Genomic DNA, 20,261 nt, shown 5'->3' with positions numbered 1-20,261 from the left:
GCACGCTTTCAGCGGACTGTCTGCTCATCGTGTGTGGTCAAGTCCGTTCATGCAAATTTTGAGCAGACTGTTTGTCAGATTGTCTGACGAACTAAGTTGGGCGAACAGTCCGCCCGTGTGTACGCGGCCTTACACAGCTAACACGGTGAAAGGAGGGCAGAGTACAGGAAGAACCTCATCAACAGCTAATCTTTGTGGGCATGTCCAGCATTCAGATGTGAAGGGAGCAACTGGGGCTTCAGCAGGTGTAAGTGCCTCTATGTGCCTGCAATGCAAACCTTCAGCAAAAGTCTGGTTTAAGATATTTTAGCTGTGTATAGTTCAATTGTTGGCATATTGCAGACAGGGACACTGGCAGCTATTCTTTGCCATTACATTTTTTATGCCAGGAGTTAAGCTGTAACTACACATTGTGCTGCATAATGAGAAATTTGCTCCATGCTATTTTGAAGAATGTCCAGGGAACCCGACTGAAATTATACATTTTATTCCAAAGGAGTGAACATTTCCCTGGAGAAAAGCTTTGGTTTTGTGACCAACAATGACTCCAATAGCCACCAATAGACCTGTATTTCATCACTGTGCCTATCTGGGGCAGAAATTATCATGGATCAAAAAAGCACTCAAGCAAGTAGAGGCAAAACTATCAGGAGAGCATTACAAGCTACATGCTGCACCTGCTCATAAGATTAGAGAGGTTATGCCATGGAAAGATTTAGAGCCCCAGTAAAATATAGTATACCGGTATATATATATATATATATATATATATATATATATATATATATATATATATATATATATATATATATATATATATATATATATATATATATATATCCGCTTCAGCCCCGGAAGGCACTGCGTAGTTTTAACTGACAATTGCACGGTCGTGCGACATGGCTCCCAAACAAAATTGACGTCCTTTTTTTCCAACAAATAGAGCTTTCTTTTGGTGGTATTTATTCACCCCTGCGTTTTTTTTTTTGCTCTATAACCAAAAAAGAGCGACAATTTTGAAAAAAACACATTATTTTTTACATTTTGCTATAATAAATATCCCCCAACAATATATTAAAAAAACATTTTTTTCTCTCAGTTTAGGCCGATACGTATTCTTCTACCTATTTTTGGTTAAAAAAATCACAATAAGCATTTATTGATTGGTTTGCGCAAAAGTTATAGCGCTTACAAATAGGGGATAGCTTTATGGCATTTTTATTAATAATAATTTTTTTTACTAGTAATGGCGGCGATCTGCGATTTTTATTGTGACTGCGACATTATGGAGGACACAGCGGACATTTGTGACACATTTTTGAAACCATTGTCATTTATACAGCAATCAGTGCTATACAAATGCACTGACCTCCATCCCTTTGACTCTCATTGATAAAGATTGCAATAGACATGGAGATTTCACTTTGCCACATTATCTGAAGTGGCATGGCGCCATTAGACACCAAAGCCAACAAGTGCATCCTCCCTTTTGTGGCAATCAGATGCACATTTTTGACCAGTTGCTTTAGGACCCTCTCCCACAGGTCTGCCTGTCAGTTTTTTAGGCGGGCTAGATCAGACCATCCATTGATCTCTATGGAGTGAAAGATGTCAATGGACATGCGTCCGTTGACATCAACCGTCATCAAATCCGATCCTATCTGCTAAAAAAAAGACAGACCGGAGATCCATTCCCCATCTGTCTGGCAGATTGGATCAGATGACAGGTGGTCTGTTTCCATCTGACCACCCATAGAGGAAAGTGGGCTGTGTCAGTGTTCGTTCTGCATAAGCCAAGCAAACATGGACCTGCCATCTGCCTGCTCAGAAGGTATCAGCAGACAGATTCCCTGCTGAGCAGGCGGATCTGCTGGTGGAGTCCACCTGTCTGAAAGGAGCCTTATCCACCAAGTTTTCTTCAGTAATATGTAGATGGGACACCTAGACATTCTCTAGGCCCTAGGTTGCCTTGTGGATGATCTGACTCTGTTGCTACCCCTTCCACTATTGAGTATGTGCTTGTACTAAGTGACTGCCAAAATGCTATTACATAGGAGTAGGGAGACAGTCCTAGGCGGACACTCAGAGCTTACACAGGCTTTCTTTTTTCATTCCAATGGATGGGCTAAGCAGCAAAGGAAGGGTGAGTATGTACTGCTAGGATGTGAGCATCAAAAAGAACCTATTGCTTTGCCTTGCATGGGCAAGTACGAGTTTGCTTTAAGGGCAAAAAAAAAAAAAGGTTTCCAACACTGATGAACAACCTATACCCAACCCAACCTTTTTGAAATGTGAACTGTAATATCATTATGCTTCATTGACAATGCCAAAGCCCCCAGGCCCACAGACAAACACATATGTTCCTCTACACAGCTGAGTGACAGAATCATGACAACATAGACTTCGGCCTAGAAATCGTAAGGTCGCAAAACAGGGGCGAAACAGAATTTAAATATTTTGCTCTTCCTTTCTAGCTGGGTTCCAGTCTACAGTGATATTTAGCCTGACCTGTTCAGTGAAGTTCCAACTTCCGAGAGCACCACTGAAAGGGAAAGAAAATATAGCCTTTCTTTAATGCCGGAGAATTAATTTTCCTCTTTCGCCTTTGGTCTGCGGCCGGGCTTATTCTTTTAACCTGCTGTGTGCCAGATCTTTCAAAAAGCGGTCATGGTTACAGAGGAACCACAAAGCTCAAAGACATCCCCGCTCCACTGTTTCCGCTCTCTGCAACAGAGATTGGGAGCTTTATTCTAATAATCTGATCTCCACTTCACAACAGAAGATTTATTTAGACTGCCTCTTGTTTTATAAAGGGCTTGGAAGTCTGTAGTAATTTTTGACACTTTGTTATAATGTTTTTCTCTGACCACCCTCCCCAGCTTCATTTTCATACGGACACAAAGCGCAGTGATGAAATGATGGTTCATTATAGTGCTACAGCGCTCTTATCTTCATCCGGCAAGAGTCATTTCCTTCTAAAGATTGAAATGCAAATGTGAAAATTAATGATAAGTGCATTATCTGATAGTGAAGATAATACTGATTCACTGTCAGAGTAACACACAGTCTTTCTATGATTTCTGCTTCTCATTCACAATATTCCTCTTACTGTCAAACTATCTCTACAGCTAACTATGTTTCAGGGTGCCTTTTTTTTTTTAATTTGCATCAAATGGCATTTCTGTAGATTGTCTATCTACCACATTTTCGCAATCAGAGAGGGAGAAAAAAAATATATAAAATAGAACGTGGGGCTGGTAATCTTGGTGTCCTTCGGAGGTTTATCTAAATGGAACTGTACTATTAGGAACTGCTGCTTTTTATTAGATTAGGCTGAGGCTGAGAAAACAAAATATATTGGCTAAAGGCTTTTAAAGGCCAACTCCACCCAAAAAAAAGGGTTATTTCAGTCTCAGTTTTGTGTGGTTGTCAGTGAGTACAATGAGAACGAGGCTTCTGGAGCTGGTAATTTTCAGTCAATTTCAACTGCTTTCTGTCCATGGGGGAATTGCACATACGTTTGCAAATAATCACCAGGAACAAAGCAATTTTGGTGTTCCACATGTTCAATCAAACACCAGATTTCAGTTGACTGTGAAGTTGAAACTGGGAAATACATTGAAAGCTTTCATATAGGTAATATCATTTCAACTAAAGCCATTAGATTTTTTACAGGGTTTAATGAAGGCAATTTTCATCAGATCTCTTGGTGGTTGATCGAAGCACCAATTATGTCTTTGATTGCTTTATGATTTTGACATAAAATTCTATTAAAAATTTGATCAAGTTGCAAGTATAGCGAATTAGGGTGGAGATTTCCATGGCCCAATTGCTGCAGCTATTACAGAGCCAAATGATGGTGTTATGCTTTCCCAATGGATTATGGGTACCCATAGACAGCAAAGGATTGTCCCCCAGTCTGTCCAGTATCTCCATTGGCAGCTTTGGACAGTCCCAGCTGACAGCTCTCCAGGGAGAACACTGCCAGGTAGATGTGGAAACCTTGTCCAGCTGATTTTTTTTCCCCCAGAATAAATTTGCTTTGGGTCTTGTTTGCTGGGAATGAGCCATGCCACCCTTCTGCCCATGCTTGCAGCAGAACCACATTATATTAAAGTATATCTAAACCCTCACCTTGTAAAATGATTCATTCAGTTTAAAATAGAAATAAAAGGCAAAACATTTGTGTATATATACAGAGAACATTATAAATACCTTGTTCCCCTTTTTTATAAGTGAATATGTACCCTCTGTTCTCAGCTGCATAAGGAGTTTAGAGAGTTGGAGGAGGAGAAACAAAAGCACACTGGTCTCCCTAGTAAATGGCTAGGAAGGAGTGTGTCAGGGCAAGTCTGATCATTGGAGGAGGGCAGGTTGAGTTCTCATCACAGACAGAAAACTGACAATGCTATTCTATCATGCCTAGTTTTCCAGTTTTTGATAGGAAAGCAAAGGGACTGGCAGGGACAACTGGGATTTCACACAAAGAAATCAATACAAAGAAAATTGAATACTTTTTCATACAAGTACATGGTACAGCAGGCACATATCAGAAAAGTAAAAGGCTGGGTTTACATATTCTTTAAAAGGGCGGTACAGGCTATGCATTAAGATAAAAATCCTTCTGTGTGTAGAAGCCCTCCTCAGCCTTCCTAACACTTACCTGAGGTCTCTCTCTGTCCAGCGATGTCCACGAGTGTCACAGCCATCTGACATTCTCCTGCCTGATTGGCTGAGACACAGCAGTGGTGCAGGGGCAGGGCCAGGGCCGGGGCAGGGCTGAATGGACACAGGGAGCTGTGACTCGGCTCGGGTGCCCTCATAGCAAGCTGCTTGCCGTGGGGACACTGAACAGGAGGGAGGGGCCAGGATCACAGAAGAGGGACCCGAGAAGAGGAAAATCCGGGCTGCTCTGTGCAAATCCACTGCAACAGAGCAGGTAAGTATAACATGTTTGTTATTTTTATAGGGGAAAAAATTTGACTTTATAATCACTTTAAAATCTATTGCCATATTTGCAGCCACATATGAATAACACCTACATTATATTTGTTAATTATTCTCATGCATGGGACAACTTAAAAAATATAAAAAAAAATTGCAGTTTACCTTTTTTTTTTTTGGTATTATTTCCGGTAACCTCCAGCACTGGCTAGGCAACTGAGATTGCCGTAATTAGCACTGCCTGTACTGTGCAGACAGGTTTCATTATCATTTGTAAACTAGATAAAGACTACCTGTCCTAACAAAGGGGGGTTAAAGCTAAAGCTGGTTTCATCATTGTATGTAAAGAGAGGAGACTGATACACACGGTCGGACTTTCCAGCGGAAAATGTGCGATTGGATTGTGTTATCAGAAATTCCGATCGTGTGTGGGCTGCATCTGATTTTTTCTGTCGGAATTTCCGACACACAAAGTTTGAAATCTGGATCTAAAATTTTCCTACAACAAAATCCGATCATTTAAATTCCAATAGTGTGTATACAATTCTGACGCACAAAGTGCCACGCATGCTCATAATAAATTACAAGACGAAAGCTATTGGCTACTGGCCTCTTTATAGTCCGGTCGTACGTGTTGTACATCACCTCGTTCTTAACAATCGGATTTTCCGACAACTTTGTGCACCCGTGTGTATACAAGACAAGATTGGGCCAAAATCTGTCAGAAAAAATCTGATGGATTTTGTCGTCGGAATGTCCGACCGTGTGTACAGGGCATCAGTCTGTCCTTAGGACAGACTGACTCCAAGATTGTTCATAAATTCTTGCAGTCAGCCATGAGGCCTTCTCCTGAAAAACAGGTAAGAAATATAATTTTTTTACATTTTTTTATGGATATGTAGGTATGTTGTGTGAATGGGAACACACAACAGTGTGTAATGGTGTTTTCTCAAATTATACTGCAAAAGTGGAAAGAAAATTTAAAGTGATGTTAACGGTCTTGCTGTGATGGATGAAAAATAAAAATGAAACTCAAAGTCATTTTAGGGAATCTGTCACTTTGCCATTCAAGTAAAAATCAAAGGTTCTCTTGACTGGTTAATCCCACTCACTAAAACTCACCTTTGTCACACTCTCACTTCGGAAGGATTTTCATGACCCTAACTTTGTTCACCCAGGACAGAATATTAGAAAACAGTTGGCCAGAATCCCCCCCCCCCCCCCATTTGTCTGGATAACCTCTTTCACCAAATTCAATGTGATCAGAAATTGCAAAGTGTTATGGTTGTCACCAACACTGAAGTAAAGGGTATAGCTTCAGGATCCACTGCCAATAGTCTGATTTCCCTTTACTTTGGGGAGACTCCTACTCATGGCTTGTCATATCTCAGGGACAGGGTGTGAAGGGCAATTTCCCTAAAAGGGACCCAAAGAGCAATAAAAGCCTAGAAGGAAAAACAATAGAGATCCTTCATCAACATCCCAAAACACAAACAATTGCTGGTGATCTACTTTAAAAACACCATGGAGTTGATTTTCTAAAACCTCTGGTGCATCTGTGCATGGTAGCCAATCAGCTTCTAACTTCAGCTTGTTCAATTAGGCTATGACAAAAAACTGGAAGCTGATTGGTTTCTAGGCAAAGCTGCACCAGATTTGGCACCCTCCAGTGTTAATAAATAAATCCCATATTTGAGCAAATATGACTTACGAAGGCCAGTGTATGCAGATATACACTGACTACATCTGGTAATATACATATGTGGCCAGCATCTAAACACTTCCACAATCTAATTCAGGTTTAAACATAAATATAACCAAACCTGTTAAAGATCCAAACACAGCTAGATGGGAGTTACATTGGGATCTGCTGATGTGTGGATACCTGCACATAATGGAAGTATATAAAAGGACTTCTGATGAGAAGCCAGGGATCAGAAAATTTCACACTGACACAGAATTTTCTGTCCTCGGGAGAAAATCCAGAGAGCAATATGGCCAGGACAGCTGTCACCGCCCACCAATCCGGAAATCTAAAACTCATTAGTATTCAAAGAAACATTTTGATAATCAAGAAAGTCCTATAGAAAACTCCTAAAATAATTATGAATAAATTACAGCATAAGATGATCTACTCAGAAAGAGTTATCAGTAAAACTAATACTAGTAGCAGTATATTATTTATATATAGTACACACACACACACACACACATATATATATATATATATATATATATACATAAATATATAAATCGTATCAGCTGTTTACAGTATCCTAGAAAATGAATTAAAGTACTATTAAACCATTGTGAAAAAAAAGTTTCTCTATTGTACTCTAATAAGTATGTGTACTCATTTCATTAATTGTTAACTATTCTGCTGGTAAATGTTCTACTACCTTTTACTATCATCCTCCATTCTGTCCACCTAGGGCAGCACTTCCACCAACTTCCGGTCTGTAAAGCGGGCACACAGCTACATTTCAGCGCAGTGACCAAGGGGCTTCATCTCCCATCCCCCCATTGTTTGTTTCTTTAATAAATTTTATGGCTCATGTGTGTCAAAGTCCGGTGGGTGGAAAGAGGTGGGCAGCGCACAAGCCATCTTTTGCAGCAGCCTCAATGGGCAGCATAGTGTGGCATAACGTACATTTGTAGTATAAAGAGGGGGAGTGTGTACATGTTGTGGTGGTTCCATGGGGCCCTATTATTGCAAGGAGCCGCCACAAAAGTTTGAAAAAAAAAAGAATTAGATCAATCCTGACATCATCAGAAGACACTGACAGCAATATTAAGGGGTGTACTATTTTATGAGTAAGTGTGGTAGAGATAGACTATTCAATAACAAGAGTTTAATAGAACTTTAAGCAGCTGATCCAAGAAACAACTGAAATCAATTAGTAAGCTGCTACTGCTAACCCTTAGACCCCTTTTACACCAGTGGACCGATTGGGTCCACCTTTCTATAATTTAAGCGGACCCGGTCAGACCACACATTGTTCTCTATTGGGCTGAGAATGTCAGTGGACGTGTGTCTGCTGTCACCCACTGGCATCCGATCCGGTCAGCTAAAAACAGGCGTATAGGGAATACATTCACCATCCGTCAGGCGGATCGGATGACAATGGGATGGAAACGGGTATGCAGTCCATTTTCATCTGACCGCCCCATAGAGAACAGCGGGCTGTGTCTGTGTCCGCTCTGCATCGCTGAGCGGACACAGACCTGTCATCCACCAGCTCAGTGGAGATCAGCGGAGAGGTCGTCTGCTGAGCAGGCGGATCTGCTTGAATGTATTCCGCCCCATGTAAGGGACCTAATCCAGCAATACTACAGCTACTGTATGCTAAAGATAACCAAAATTCCAATCAATTTACCTTACTCTGAGTAATCATGACCAAGCAAGAGTTTGCACATGGTCATGGATGGGGCTTCTATAAAAAAAGTGCTGTGAAGTTTGCTTGCAGTGTCACCAACAAGATTTTAACTTACTTTGAAGGTCATCGATGGCTCATATGTCTTAGTACACTGAACTATCAGGCTTTTAAATAGTATAGGAGCCTACAGTATGTGTGTTGGAAATTCCTCTGATGGAATACAAATGAATAAGTAAAAGGAGTTAAAAACAAGAAACATGGATGTGGTTAACCCACACATCAAACCCACAATGGCCTAAAACCTAGCTTTTATTAAACATATGTAAAAACATGTAATAATAAATTAAAACTAGAGTAGGCTGAAGTGAAAAATTTGCCAAGTCTATAACCTCACTCACAGGGAAGTTCGGGTGCCATGCATGAGAATTAGTTCATAATTCTGGAGGTTTTTGACAAATCATTTCCTCCAGCAATAGGAGATATCACTGATTGGTACTGAAAAGCAACAGTACTCTTTAAAAACATATCTCTAGATTTTTCAGAGAGGGCGACTGTTGCTAAACAAAGGAGTGTTCAAAGGGTGGTCAATGTGTTGACCTACTCTCTTAAGTTACAGGTCTGGACTAAAGCTAAAGGGTATTGTGGTCACTGAAGGACTTGACTGCCTACCTGAAGCCCAACATTCCACGGACCACAGCTCCAGCCTGGTAACATCATTATACTATAGCAGCAGTAATCCTCTCTGAGAGATCTAGATATATGTTTGCAGAAAGTGTGCAGGAATCTCCCTAATGAGGGTACAGTCAGCAATAAAATTATAGCAGAGGATCTAATTCAAGAGTAATCCTTTAAAGTAATGTTTTCTACTATTATCCAATAAACAAGGTTGATTTTATGCATTGTATGATTATCACTTACCTGGCCCATCCCAACCATCAGCCACTGTCCCGGTTTGTGTCGTTTTCTCTGTCTGTGCTTCTCCGTCTGATTCTGCTGTTCCATGACTGCCTTCTTCATCTCCTGAGTTCAAGACAATATGGCAATACTGCATTAAAAAGAAGTCTACAATTTATTCTTTATTATAGCTGAACTTCAGACAAGCAGCTAAGTACACAGATGGAAAACATATACAGTATGAAATCCAAATGATTTGCATTGCTGTCCATCCAGTCCTAAAATGTACAATTCCTGCCAGAAAACACAGACAGGTGATTGGCACAACTTACATGAAAGAATATCACCCAGTCCATGTTATTATTTTATGGGTAGGTAGAAGAGCAGAGGTTGCCGAATCCTTTGCTCAAGCATTTCTAAGGCCAGCCATACATGGAGCACATTTGGTGGTTACAGGAAAGAAAGTTGCTGGATTCCCCCATCAACACAGACAGTGTTGACATGGGAATCCCTCCCGCTGAGCCATTGTGTTCTCTCAGAAGAAGGAGCGGGGAAAGCTGTCCTCGCTGGTAGAAGACAGTGATTATTGTTAGCGGCTGATAATCATATGTAAAATCCTGCATCAACTTGGTACATTCAGCTTGCTCATACATGGTTCGAATCTCGGTCAGTTCAGCAGGAATTCAAACTGTTTATAGCCGACCTTAGCCAGTGCCTGATTCCTGGGCCTAAAAGCGTCTCCTGGATTCTCACACACATACTATTATTGTATCCCAAATGTTGGCCAAATCATTTTGGACTTGGGTGCCAAACATCACAGGGTGTGGTTACTGTTTCAGGAAGTCTGTTGAATCCTGACGGCCTCTCCCCATTAAGATCAGAGCTGTATCTTCCAAACAGTCTGATAAACTCTGAGTTCTTTGCAAATACATGTATTATGTAGCTATTCTGCGTGAAACTTGCTTTCTATAGGAAGATATCTTTGTGTGAAATCAGATTTTCTGAAAAAATATAATGACAAACTCCGAAATGTATACAATGCTCATTTATTTCTAAAGAAGAAATATTCCTCATCCAAATGAACTATATACAGTACATAGTAAGGATTTTAGCCTTTTTTTTTTATATATATTTATTGGATTTTACAAATTTGAACACTCAGGCCTTTTACAGATATGTCATATCAATACATTCCAACTGCACATCAAAGCATTGTGAACGTAAACATAACAAAGAAAGATCCAGATGTAGCAAATACAATGCACTACGCTTCCATATTCAGAATGTATGTATGGAAATATAATAGCCTCTAATGGATGTGAACTGCTGTTTTTAAGATATACAATAGAATGAAAAATAAAGCAACCATGACAGATAAAAAAAAGAAATTAGTGATAGTCTGATATGAGAGACATCAATATACCAAGTAACATCTTATACAAAAAAACATCCAATAAGAGGAAACAAATATGAAGCCTAGGACAATACCCTCTTCCAGGCACAGACAGAATAAAGCCGGAAATACACAGAGCAAATATTGGCCTCTTCCTGATGAACCAGCCGAAATTCAAGCCGTGGGTGGCCTTGTTGGCACGCTTCAATTCAACAACCTTAGATGTGAAAATTGATGGAGTCGTAGAGACGAGTGGAAACATATCAGCCGAACAGCAGCTCCATCCAATCGGCTGCCGTCATTGTGCAGGGATTCAGACAGCCACAGGTGTTAGCTTTTAAAATACATTAGCAGGCAAGGGAGATTCCCCCTTTCACGCTGAATACTGTGGATAAAGAAACTCTTAAGCAGGCCATACATAGTTCATTTTTTTTCCTTCAACCAGTGGATTGAAGGACAAAAAAAAAAACGGAATCACTCCCATTGAGCTACTGTATACCATGGGTGGGGAGCCTTCCCCACTAGCAGAATACAATGATCAGCATTGCTGGCTTCCCGACACGATCAATAGATTGACTTGTGCACAACCAGCTAGTCCATACATGGATGGAAATTCAGCCAATCCTTACTAAACTAATCAACTTTCAATCCATGTATGGCAGGCTTTACATTGTATGGTCAACTTAAAGCGAAGCTAAACTCACCCCTCCTTCAATGATCCCTATCCCTTGCCGCCACCGGCATCTTCTGCTGGGTTTCGGTTTTCAGCTGTCTCCATTGGCTGGTGTGGGATGATGTCACTCCTACACATGCACAGCAGTCAGTCACCCCAGCACACAGGGAGTGTGCCAGCGAGATAATGCGGTGCATGCACAGTTCAGTTTACATGCCACTGCCAGGGAAGACAATGAGCAGGCAGGTAGGGGCATTTTATTGCAGACGAGAAGTTGCATGACTCTTCTGCAATAAAGAGCTTGCTTGCTCGCTGTTTTTGATAGTGGAACTTTAATTCCACTTTAGGCGTAAGGAGAGTATGAAGTAATCCAATAATCAAATAAAGTTTAGAAGCAGGGTATATTTAGGGCGATGAACCCCCATTGCCCACAGAAACAAAAAAATAGGTGCAAATACTTCTTTTTTTGTGAACGCCTATTAAGAATATGCAAAAACATTTAAAGTTAAGGAAAATGTGGTTGCTTCCACAATTTAGTGATATATCTTCTAGCAGCCATAATATGACTTCCGAAACAGTTTTTTTTTACCGAATCCCAGAAATGCATTATCAGACCCCACACTGAAGACAAAAAAAAGTAAAAGGGTACCAATAGCCATTCTGAAACACATCTTGGAATAATTACAAGCAATTTTAGATACAAGGGGTGGTGTAAAGAGTACCCCCAACAGGCCATGCTTGTAGGTTTTACTTTATCTTGCACAGGTGCTTTAAATCAGAGTCAATGGCTTGGTATATTGGACAGCTATTTGATCTAAGAGAAATTTCCAAAACATGGCCTGCTGGGGGTACTTGAGGACAGGGTTGAGAACCACTGGTGTAAAGTATCAACCCAGTAGGATTTTCTGATCAAATTCCCTAGGTAATGTACAATAGGAACCCATACAAACCATCCACAGGCCGCAATCTAGGACTTTAGCAGCTTTTATTGCATTTACATGTGTCTGTTTTTTGGGTTATTCATATTAATTAACCAAGCCAGCTCTTCTGTAGAACTAACTGCTAAATGGAACAGTCTGCTTTCATTATAACTACCTTATCAGTCTAAGTGTTATATTTACAAAGCAGTGAATAGTGGTGAATAAATCACGTTAATTTAAAACACATGCACTGGGAGGATTCACCTGTAGTGAATGTTTGGTGAATGACAAATTCCCTGCTTTATAAATACAACTAACCTCTTTTTCCCCTTACTTGTGTCTACATTTTTTTTGTTTCAATAGTTTTTATTAGTATTTGAAGATAAACAATAAGCTTGAAATTAAGATAACTGCTACATGGTATGGTAGAATGGTAGAATAACAATGAATATACAGAAAGTACAAGGTTAGGACAAAGATATTTCATATCTGGAAATTCATAAGTTGGTAAGTATGCAACTAATTTTAACAACTTAAGTGGAGTAGAGAAAGACGGAAGACTAGCTCTCCCCGGATACCCCAATGGGTACCCACTGTGTCTAGGGGAACTCGGCCTCCCCATCGTGAAAACATTAAAGATGTACATACTCAAATGTAAAGAGATTCACCTATAATTTGCATACCAAGATTTCCAAGGGGACCATTGAAGGAGGGAGGTTTTCAGCCGCCCTGAGCAGGACACCATCATCTGTTCATAGGAGCAATGTAAATACATTAAGTCTATCACTTCTGTTGGGGAAGGAGATAGGGGTTTTTTCATCTTCTCGTAATTGTTAGTCTTGCTGCTAGGAGTATGTGGGTAATTGTATGGTATAGTTTAGGTGGTAGGAGTTCTATGCCTAGGTATAGTATTGCTAGTGCTGGGTTCAAAGGGACCTGTTGAGTAATATCAGATATAATGGTAAATACAACAGTCAAGTATGTTGAGAGTATAGGGCAACTCCAGAGGACGTTTAGTATGTCCCCTCTCAGACCACAGTTTCTCTAACATCTATTGGATAGTTGGGGACTATATCTCGAGATTTTATCTGGGGTCTGGTACCATCTTACTGTTATTTATATTTGTGTCTATGTTTTGATATTTTTATTTTTTTACAGGGAATGGCTATAGTTTGACATTGGTTTTTTTTAATAAGCTGTACAACACATTGGGAGGGATTTACTAAAACTGAGAGTGCAAACTCTGGTACAGCTCTGAATAGAAACCAATCAGCTTCTAGGTTTTATGGCTTAATTGAACAAGCTGAAGTTAGAAGCTGATTGGCTACCGTGCACAGCTGCACCAGATTCTGAATGCTCCAGTTGTAGTAAATCTCCCCCATTGCTCAAGATCCAAGTACCAGTATTAAAAGCCAACTCCAATCAAAGAGCTAAATACATACATAAATCTTTATACATATAAAGCAAATGTATTTTACAGTGTCAGGTGTACATTGCAGCAATCCATTTCATGCAATTCCTTGCTTCCCAGTCTGCCTGGCGGAGTCCTCTGCTAAATTAAATTCATATCCAACCCAACTCTGGTACTGAGCCCACACAGGGCTAAGGATCCTCTGTACAGCTTCTTGAAACAGTGCTCTGATCCAGTAGTTGGCTGCTCAGGAGCAGAACAATGCATTGTGGGGTAGCTGGGTAAGATTATACCTCAATTCCAGCTCCAGAGGATGACCAGGCCAGAGTGAGAGCAAATGATAATATGTCCTCTTTAAAGCCTAACAACTTTTTGGCAAGAAAGGACATGACTCCATAAACAGACACAAATAAAACAACGCATTTCTTGTAGAGCTGGGAAAGGTAAGGATGTCTGAAAATGTCCTTATTGCTGCTTGTCCTTTGGTCTCCTGGTGACAACCACATCTCCCATATCTTGTAAAGGTGTCACAGCACAGGAAGCAAAGGAAAATCTCACCAATGGGGTCACAACCAGAGATAAAAACCATCCAAAATTGTAACTCCTCCATATTCTTTCAAAAATAAGTAAAAAGATTTTTTGGCTGGAGCTGGACATTAACTCATGCCCCTTACTTTGTATTGAATGATCAAAGCGCAGGGTTGCTTTAAATCGAATAAAATATGAACACAGAGCAAGCATCTTAGGAGATGTGAGCTTAAAGGACAGGTTGGTGTATTGGACCGAGTATATGACAAAGCCGGGCAGAGGAGATCATTTCCAGCCAGCAGGACGGGTCCACCAGCCATTCGCACAGGGGCTGTTCAATCAGCTCTATCAGTGATCTATCAGTGTCCTCATTCTAGACATAACCAGGAGTCAAAGACTCAGGTCAATAAGCTTATAGGCGATTTGCACAAACATCTCCTGCAGCAAGGTAAACTACAATGTCAAATTGGTTTTTCCTCTAAGTACGTCCTTTTATTTATTTATTTAAGCACCCTTACTAATAGCATTAACTTACTAAAAAACTTGCTTGGTGTTTGCTAATATCAGTAGATGGTGCCCCTTTCCAGCTATTCATGTCTCTCTGTTTAAAAAGAATTCCACTAAATGACCATTAAGCATCACACCCTATTAAGAAAGGAAAACACGTTTACTGAGATTTTCATGCGTCTAACGGTTGGCAATTTAATATTTTTGAGACTTCTCAGTTTTTCTCTATTGTTTTTATTTTGTTGGTGTTTGGTTTCAATGTCATCAGCGTCAGCTAAGGTATTTTTTCAGTGTGAAAAAATACCTTAGCCATTTATGCATAGATCGAAATTTCACAGGCTCAGCAGGGACTGGCCAAATTTAAATTCATGTATAAGCAGGCTTGATGTGCAGAAGTCATTCAGTTAACCAGACTGTCAGGTTTTTCCCAACTAATCAGTGCCACCGGCTACTGCCAGTAGCATTGATCAGTGTATTCTGATGGCAGGGAAGGCTCCCCATTGTAAGAATACAATGACTTAGTGGAAAGAATTCCCCCAGCCACTCTAAGTGTGTGAATGGGGGATCAAGGTCATTTTTTTTTTTTTTCCGTTCTACCCACTGGTTGAACGAAAAAAAAAGACTAATGTATTATGTCCAATGGCTTTACAATGGCAAAAACAAGTGAATTCAACAGTTCCCTAGCTGTTACTATGCTCTAAAGAGTTTGAGTGGGGCCTTTCACACATGCTTTCCAATCAACCTGTTTTTCAGGTGGACCTGATTGGAAGCTCAATGAAGCTCTATGGATAGGCAGATGTAAATGGACTTGTGTCTATAGACAACATGCAATACTAGACTAGTCCTTTACCCTTTGTCTGCCTTTTTGGGTCACAACTTCCAGAGTTGTTAATGTCTTAGCATTTAGAAAAGGTACATTATGAACCTTGTTGCTGTTCTGTCTCCTAAGAGACAACATACATGTAGCAATTGGTGCCATGTTGCTAAGTGTTTTCTAAGTATAATTGTTACGGTCCAACCTGCCCTCACCTCCAGCTGATTCTACAACAGCTAGGTAGGAGACGGCTGTTTAATAATGGCAGCTTATCTCTGCTCTGAGCACTTTCCATAGACTAGCAATGACAAGAGGCCTGCAGTGGGGGTGGGGAGGGGGAGGTGTCAGCCTCTGCATTGTTCTTGCTGTTGCTTGTCTGTGGAAAGTGCTCAGAGGTCAGAAAAGCTGCCATTATGGAGCAGCCATCTCCTTCCTTGATGTTGTCTGGTTGGCCACAGCAGGGGAGGGGGAGGGGGTCTCATAACTGGTCTTAGAAAACACTTAACAGCAAGAGACATATTATTGCATGTACTCTGTCCCATAGAAGACAGAACTGTAAAAAAAAGAGCGTCAGGGCAGCAAGGCCACGCAAAATCATGCGGTGTTGTGTACGTGGTTTCGGGGGCACACTGTTCTCGTTGTGATTGGACACAGCAGGAGCCAATCAGCGGGTCTGGAGGTGGCGTTGGCCGCCGCAACCCGCCAATTGTTCACTGGAGACACAAATCAGTGGTGGGCCAATGAGAACAAGCACAACGCTAATCTGTCAGTGAGGAAAAGCGATATCTAGGGGGAAAATCCACTTTGCACTGCAAGTGCACTTGGAAGTAAAGTCGCTGTAGATCCGAGGGGGACATGCAAGGAAAATAAAAAACAGCATTTTAGCTTGCACATGATTGGATGATAAAATCAGCAGAGCTTCCCCTCATTTCAGATCTGCGTATTGCGTATCTTTTTACCAAAAATATGTAGAAGGATACATTAGGCCCAAATTTATGAATATTTATATATCTCTATCTATCTATCTATCTATCTATCTATCTATCTATCTATCTATATATATATATATATATATATATATATATATATATATATATATATATATATATTTTTTTTTTTTTTTGGATATGTATTATAGCATAAAGGAAAAAATATTGTTTTGGGGGTTTTTTTTCAAAATTTTGTCAGCTTTTTTTAGTTTATAATAGACAGTTCGAATCTCAGCTGGTTCAGCAGGGACCGTCCGAGTTTTGAACTATGTATGGGCAGGTTGATTTACCCAAGTTGATCAATCGACCAGCTTGGGTACAACAAGCATGTTGGATTTTTCATGCGATTATTGCCAGTGACTATAGCCGCTAGCAATAATAATCACTGTGTGTCTCCCAGCTGGGACGGCTCACAGCCGGGGCCCTGTGCGTCCCTGTTTACCATTACAGGTCCAATTTCGGTCCGAATTTTTGACTGAATTCGGACCTGGAAAGGACCAGAAGATGCACAGGACTCCTTTTTAATTCGCTGTACAACCGTCCCGGAGCTGTGTGAACCGACTCCATTGATAGCTGGTCACAATCTCCTGAACATGTGAATTGGATGGGGGGAAACCCATCCAATTTGCAATAGAATGAACCCAGCCTCAACCTGAATATTATTTTCACTAATTCACTTTGCATATAACTATTATATAGCCTTTATTGTTGTGGTTATTGGATTATTAACCACTTCTCGACTGGCGCACGATGATGTACATCGGCAGAATGGCACGGGTAGGCAAATTGGTATACAGGTACGTCCATTTGAAATTCCCGCCCTGCCATCACGTGCGCATCGCCGTGGGGATACCCGTGATCATCTCATGGGGAGGTTGAACGGGGAGATGCCGATGTAAACGGCATCTCCCCGTTCTGCCTAGCAACAAGTGACACTGATCTCTGCTCCCTGTGATTGGAGCAGAGATCAGTGTTCACTAGCACACAGCCCAGCCCCCCACAGTTAGTAACATGCCCCTAGGACACACTTAACCCCTACACTGCCACCCCCTGGTTAACCCCTTCACTGCCAGTGTCATTTACACAGGAATCAGTGCATTTGTATAGCACTGATTGCTGTATAAATGACAATGGTCCCAAAAATGTGTCAAAACTGTCCGATGTGTCCGCCATACTGTCACATTTACAATAAAAATCGCTGATTGCCGCCATTACTAGTAAAAAAAAATTATTAATAAAAATGCCATAAAACTATCCCCTATTTTGTAAACGCTATAAATTTTGCGCAAACCAATCAATAATCGCTTATTGCGATTTTTTTTTATACCAAAAATATGTAGAAGAATACGTATTGGCCTAAACTGAGGAAAAATATTGTTTTATATATTTTTGGGGCATATTTATTATAGCAAAAACTAAAAAATAATGTGTTTTTTTTAAATTGACGCTCTTTTTTTGTTTATAGTGCAAAAAATAAAAACCGCAGGGGTGATCAAACACCACCAAAAGAAAGCTCTATTTGTGGGGAAAAAAAGGACATCAATTTTGTTTGGGAGCCACATCACATGACCGCGCAATTGTCAGTTAAAGCGATGCAGTGCCGCATCGCAAAAAGTGGTCTGGTCTTAAGCCAGCAAAATGGTCCGGTCTGAAAGTGGTTAAACATTTTTACAATGCTGTGACAATGGCAATAACAAGGCATGATTAATTCTGTACCAACTTTATACCGGTTTTACCACCAACCACGACACTACCTGCCTGGAGTTTGCATGTTCTCCCTGTGTCTGTGTGGGTTTCCTCTGGGTATTCCGGTTTCCTCCCACACTCAAAAGACATGCTGGGAGGTTAATTGGCTTCTGTCTAAATTGGCCCTAGTGTATGAATGTGAGTTAGGGACCTTAGATTGTAAGCTCCTTGAGGGTAGGGACCGATGTGAATGTACAATGTATATGTAAAGCTCTGCATAAATAGAAGGCGCTATACAAGTACCTTAAATAATAATAATAACCACACTGTGATGTCAGGATGTTTAGGTTGCCATGCAAATCAGTTTAAACTTTTCATAGTATCACACTATATAGGCATAACAAAACATAAGGATCTCTGCATCATTAAGTGAGATATCATTTAAGATTTTGTATAAACACATTTATCTAATGCTGTAAACAAGCTCGGCTCTGGTTGCTCAGCTTAGAATCCTGTATGACACATTTATGTTGTGATTAGAGAAACAGATGAGTTAAAGCAGAAGAGTCACCGGTGGATTTTATGATGCATACACTATATGTGTGCCTATAATTGTTCTCACACACTTCCAGTATGCAACTCCACACAAAAAAAATAAAATAAAAAATAAAGACACACAAGCTCTGTGTATTCAATAATATACACTAATTTGTATTTTTGAATGCAAACCACGGGGTTGATTTATTAAACCTGGAAAATGCAGAATCTGGTGCATTTGTGCATGGTAGCCAATCAGCTTCCAACTTGAGTTTGTTTAATTAACCACTTCTGCTCCGGAAGATTTACCCCCCTTCATGACCAGGCCATTTTTTGCGTTACGGCACTGCATTACTTTAATTGACAATTGCACAATTGTGCGACACTGTACCCAAACAAAATGTATATCGTTTTTTTCCCACAAACAGAACTTTCTTTTGGTGGTATTTGATTTTTTGAAAATTGTGAATTTTGAAAAAAAATAAACAACATTTTTTACTTTCTGCTATGAAACATATCCAATTAAAAAAAAAATCGAATTTCTTCATAAATTTAGGCCAATATGTATTGTGCTATATATTTTTGGTATCTTTGGTAAATTTAGGCCAATATGTATTCTGCTACATATTTTTGGTAAAAAAAAAAATCCCAATAGGTGTATATTGATTGTATATTGATTGGTTTGATTGGATTGCGCAAAAGTTATAGCTTCTACAAACTATGAGATATATTTATGTAATTTTTATTAAAAAAATGTTTTACTAGTAATGGCGGCGATCAGCGACTTATACTGGGACTGCAATATTGTGGTGGACAAATTGGACATTAACTGCTAACTGACACTTTTTTGGGGACCAGTGATACTAATACAGTATAGAAAACTAGAAAAAGACGAAGTCCCGCAAGACGTAACGCGTACGGCGGGAGGAGCTATCTTGCGGACATCACCCGCTGCCATCTCTGGTATTCTGCTGTTTTTTTATGCTGGCTTTACGGCCGCTATATGTAGCTTTATTTTATGCCATTGCTACAAGAGTTTTATTTTGTGGATTATCTTAATAAATTAACTTCACAAGGAGCACTGAGATTGTGTTTATTTTATCCACATACTCATCCTGGATGATCTGGTTCCATTGCTGTGTCGGTGAATCATCTCTATTCCACTCTGGATACAAGCGTATTTGACTATCTGTTAGCTCAGAGGTCCACCATATCTGGTAAGAATATTGGCTTGCTGGTGGAGGGCCTATCACTCAGAACAATCAGTGGGTTGCAATTTTTCTTCCCACGAGCTGTCTTCGTCTTCCACTCTGGGATTTATTAGTCCCATTATATTTGTTTATGGACTTACCTTGTTTTATTGTGCTGCACTCATTTTATTTTTCTATATCCATTGTAAGTGTTGTGATCAGCCTATAGTGTACATCTTGCATTTTCTTATACCTAATAATTGTTTGCGCTGATTGTCTTTTTATTTGATACTAATACAGTGATCAGTGCTAAAAATATGCACTGCCACTGTAATAATGACACTGGCTGGGAAGGGGTTAACATCAGGGGCAATCAAAGGGTTAACTGTTAGCTGGTC

General features: G+C 40.1%; 1 protein-coding gene across 2 annotated transcripts in view; it reads right to left on the bottom strand.

Moving 5' to 3' along the window:
• The window catches only part of ZFPM2 (zinc finger protein, FOG family member 2), a 509,990-nt gene that overhangs the window by 388,604 nt on the left and 101,125 nt on the right, over positions 1 to 20,261 (bottom strand). For both annotated transcript variants that reach the window (XM_077493163.1, XM_077493162.1), the window contains exon 3: positions 9,240 to 9,341. In XM_077493163.1, coding sequence (XP_077349289.1) covers positions 9,240 to 9,341 — 102 coding nt within the window. The remainder of the gene's footprint in view (positions 1 to 9,239; positions 9,342 to 20,261) is intronic.

Source organism: Lithobates pipiens, unplaced genomic scaffold (assembly GCF_037356315.1).
Source record: "Lithobates pipiens isolate NorthernLeopardFrog02 unplaced genomic scaffold, aLitPip1_a1.2 Scaffold_19, whole genome shotgun sequence".
In the NCBI taxonomy this organism is placed as follows: Eukaryota; Metazoa; Chordata; class Amphibia; order Anura; family Ranidae; genus Lithobates; species Lithobates pipiens.
Note: the sequence above shows the minus strand (reverse complement) of the source record. Positions and strands in the feature narration are given on the sequence as shown.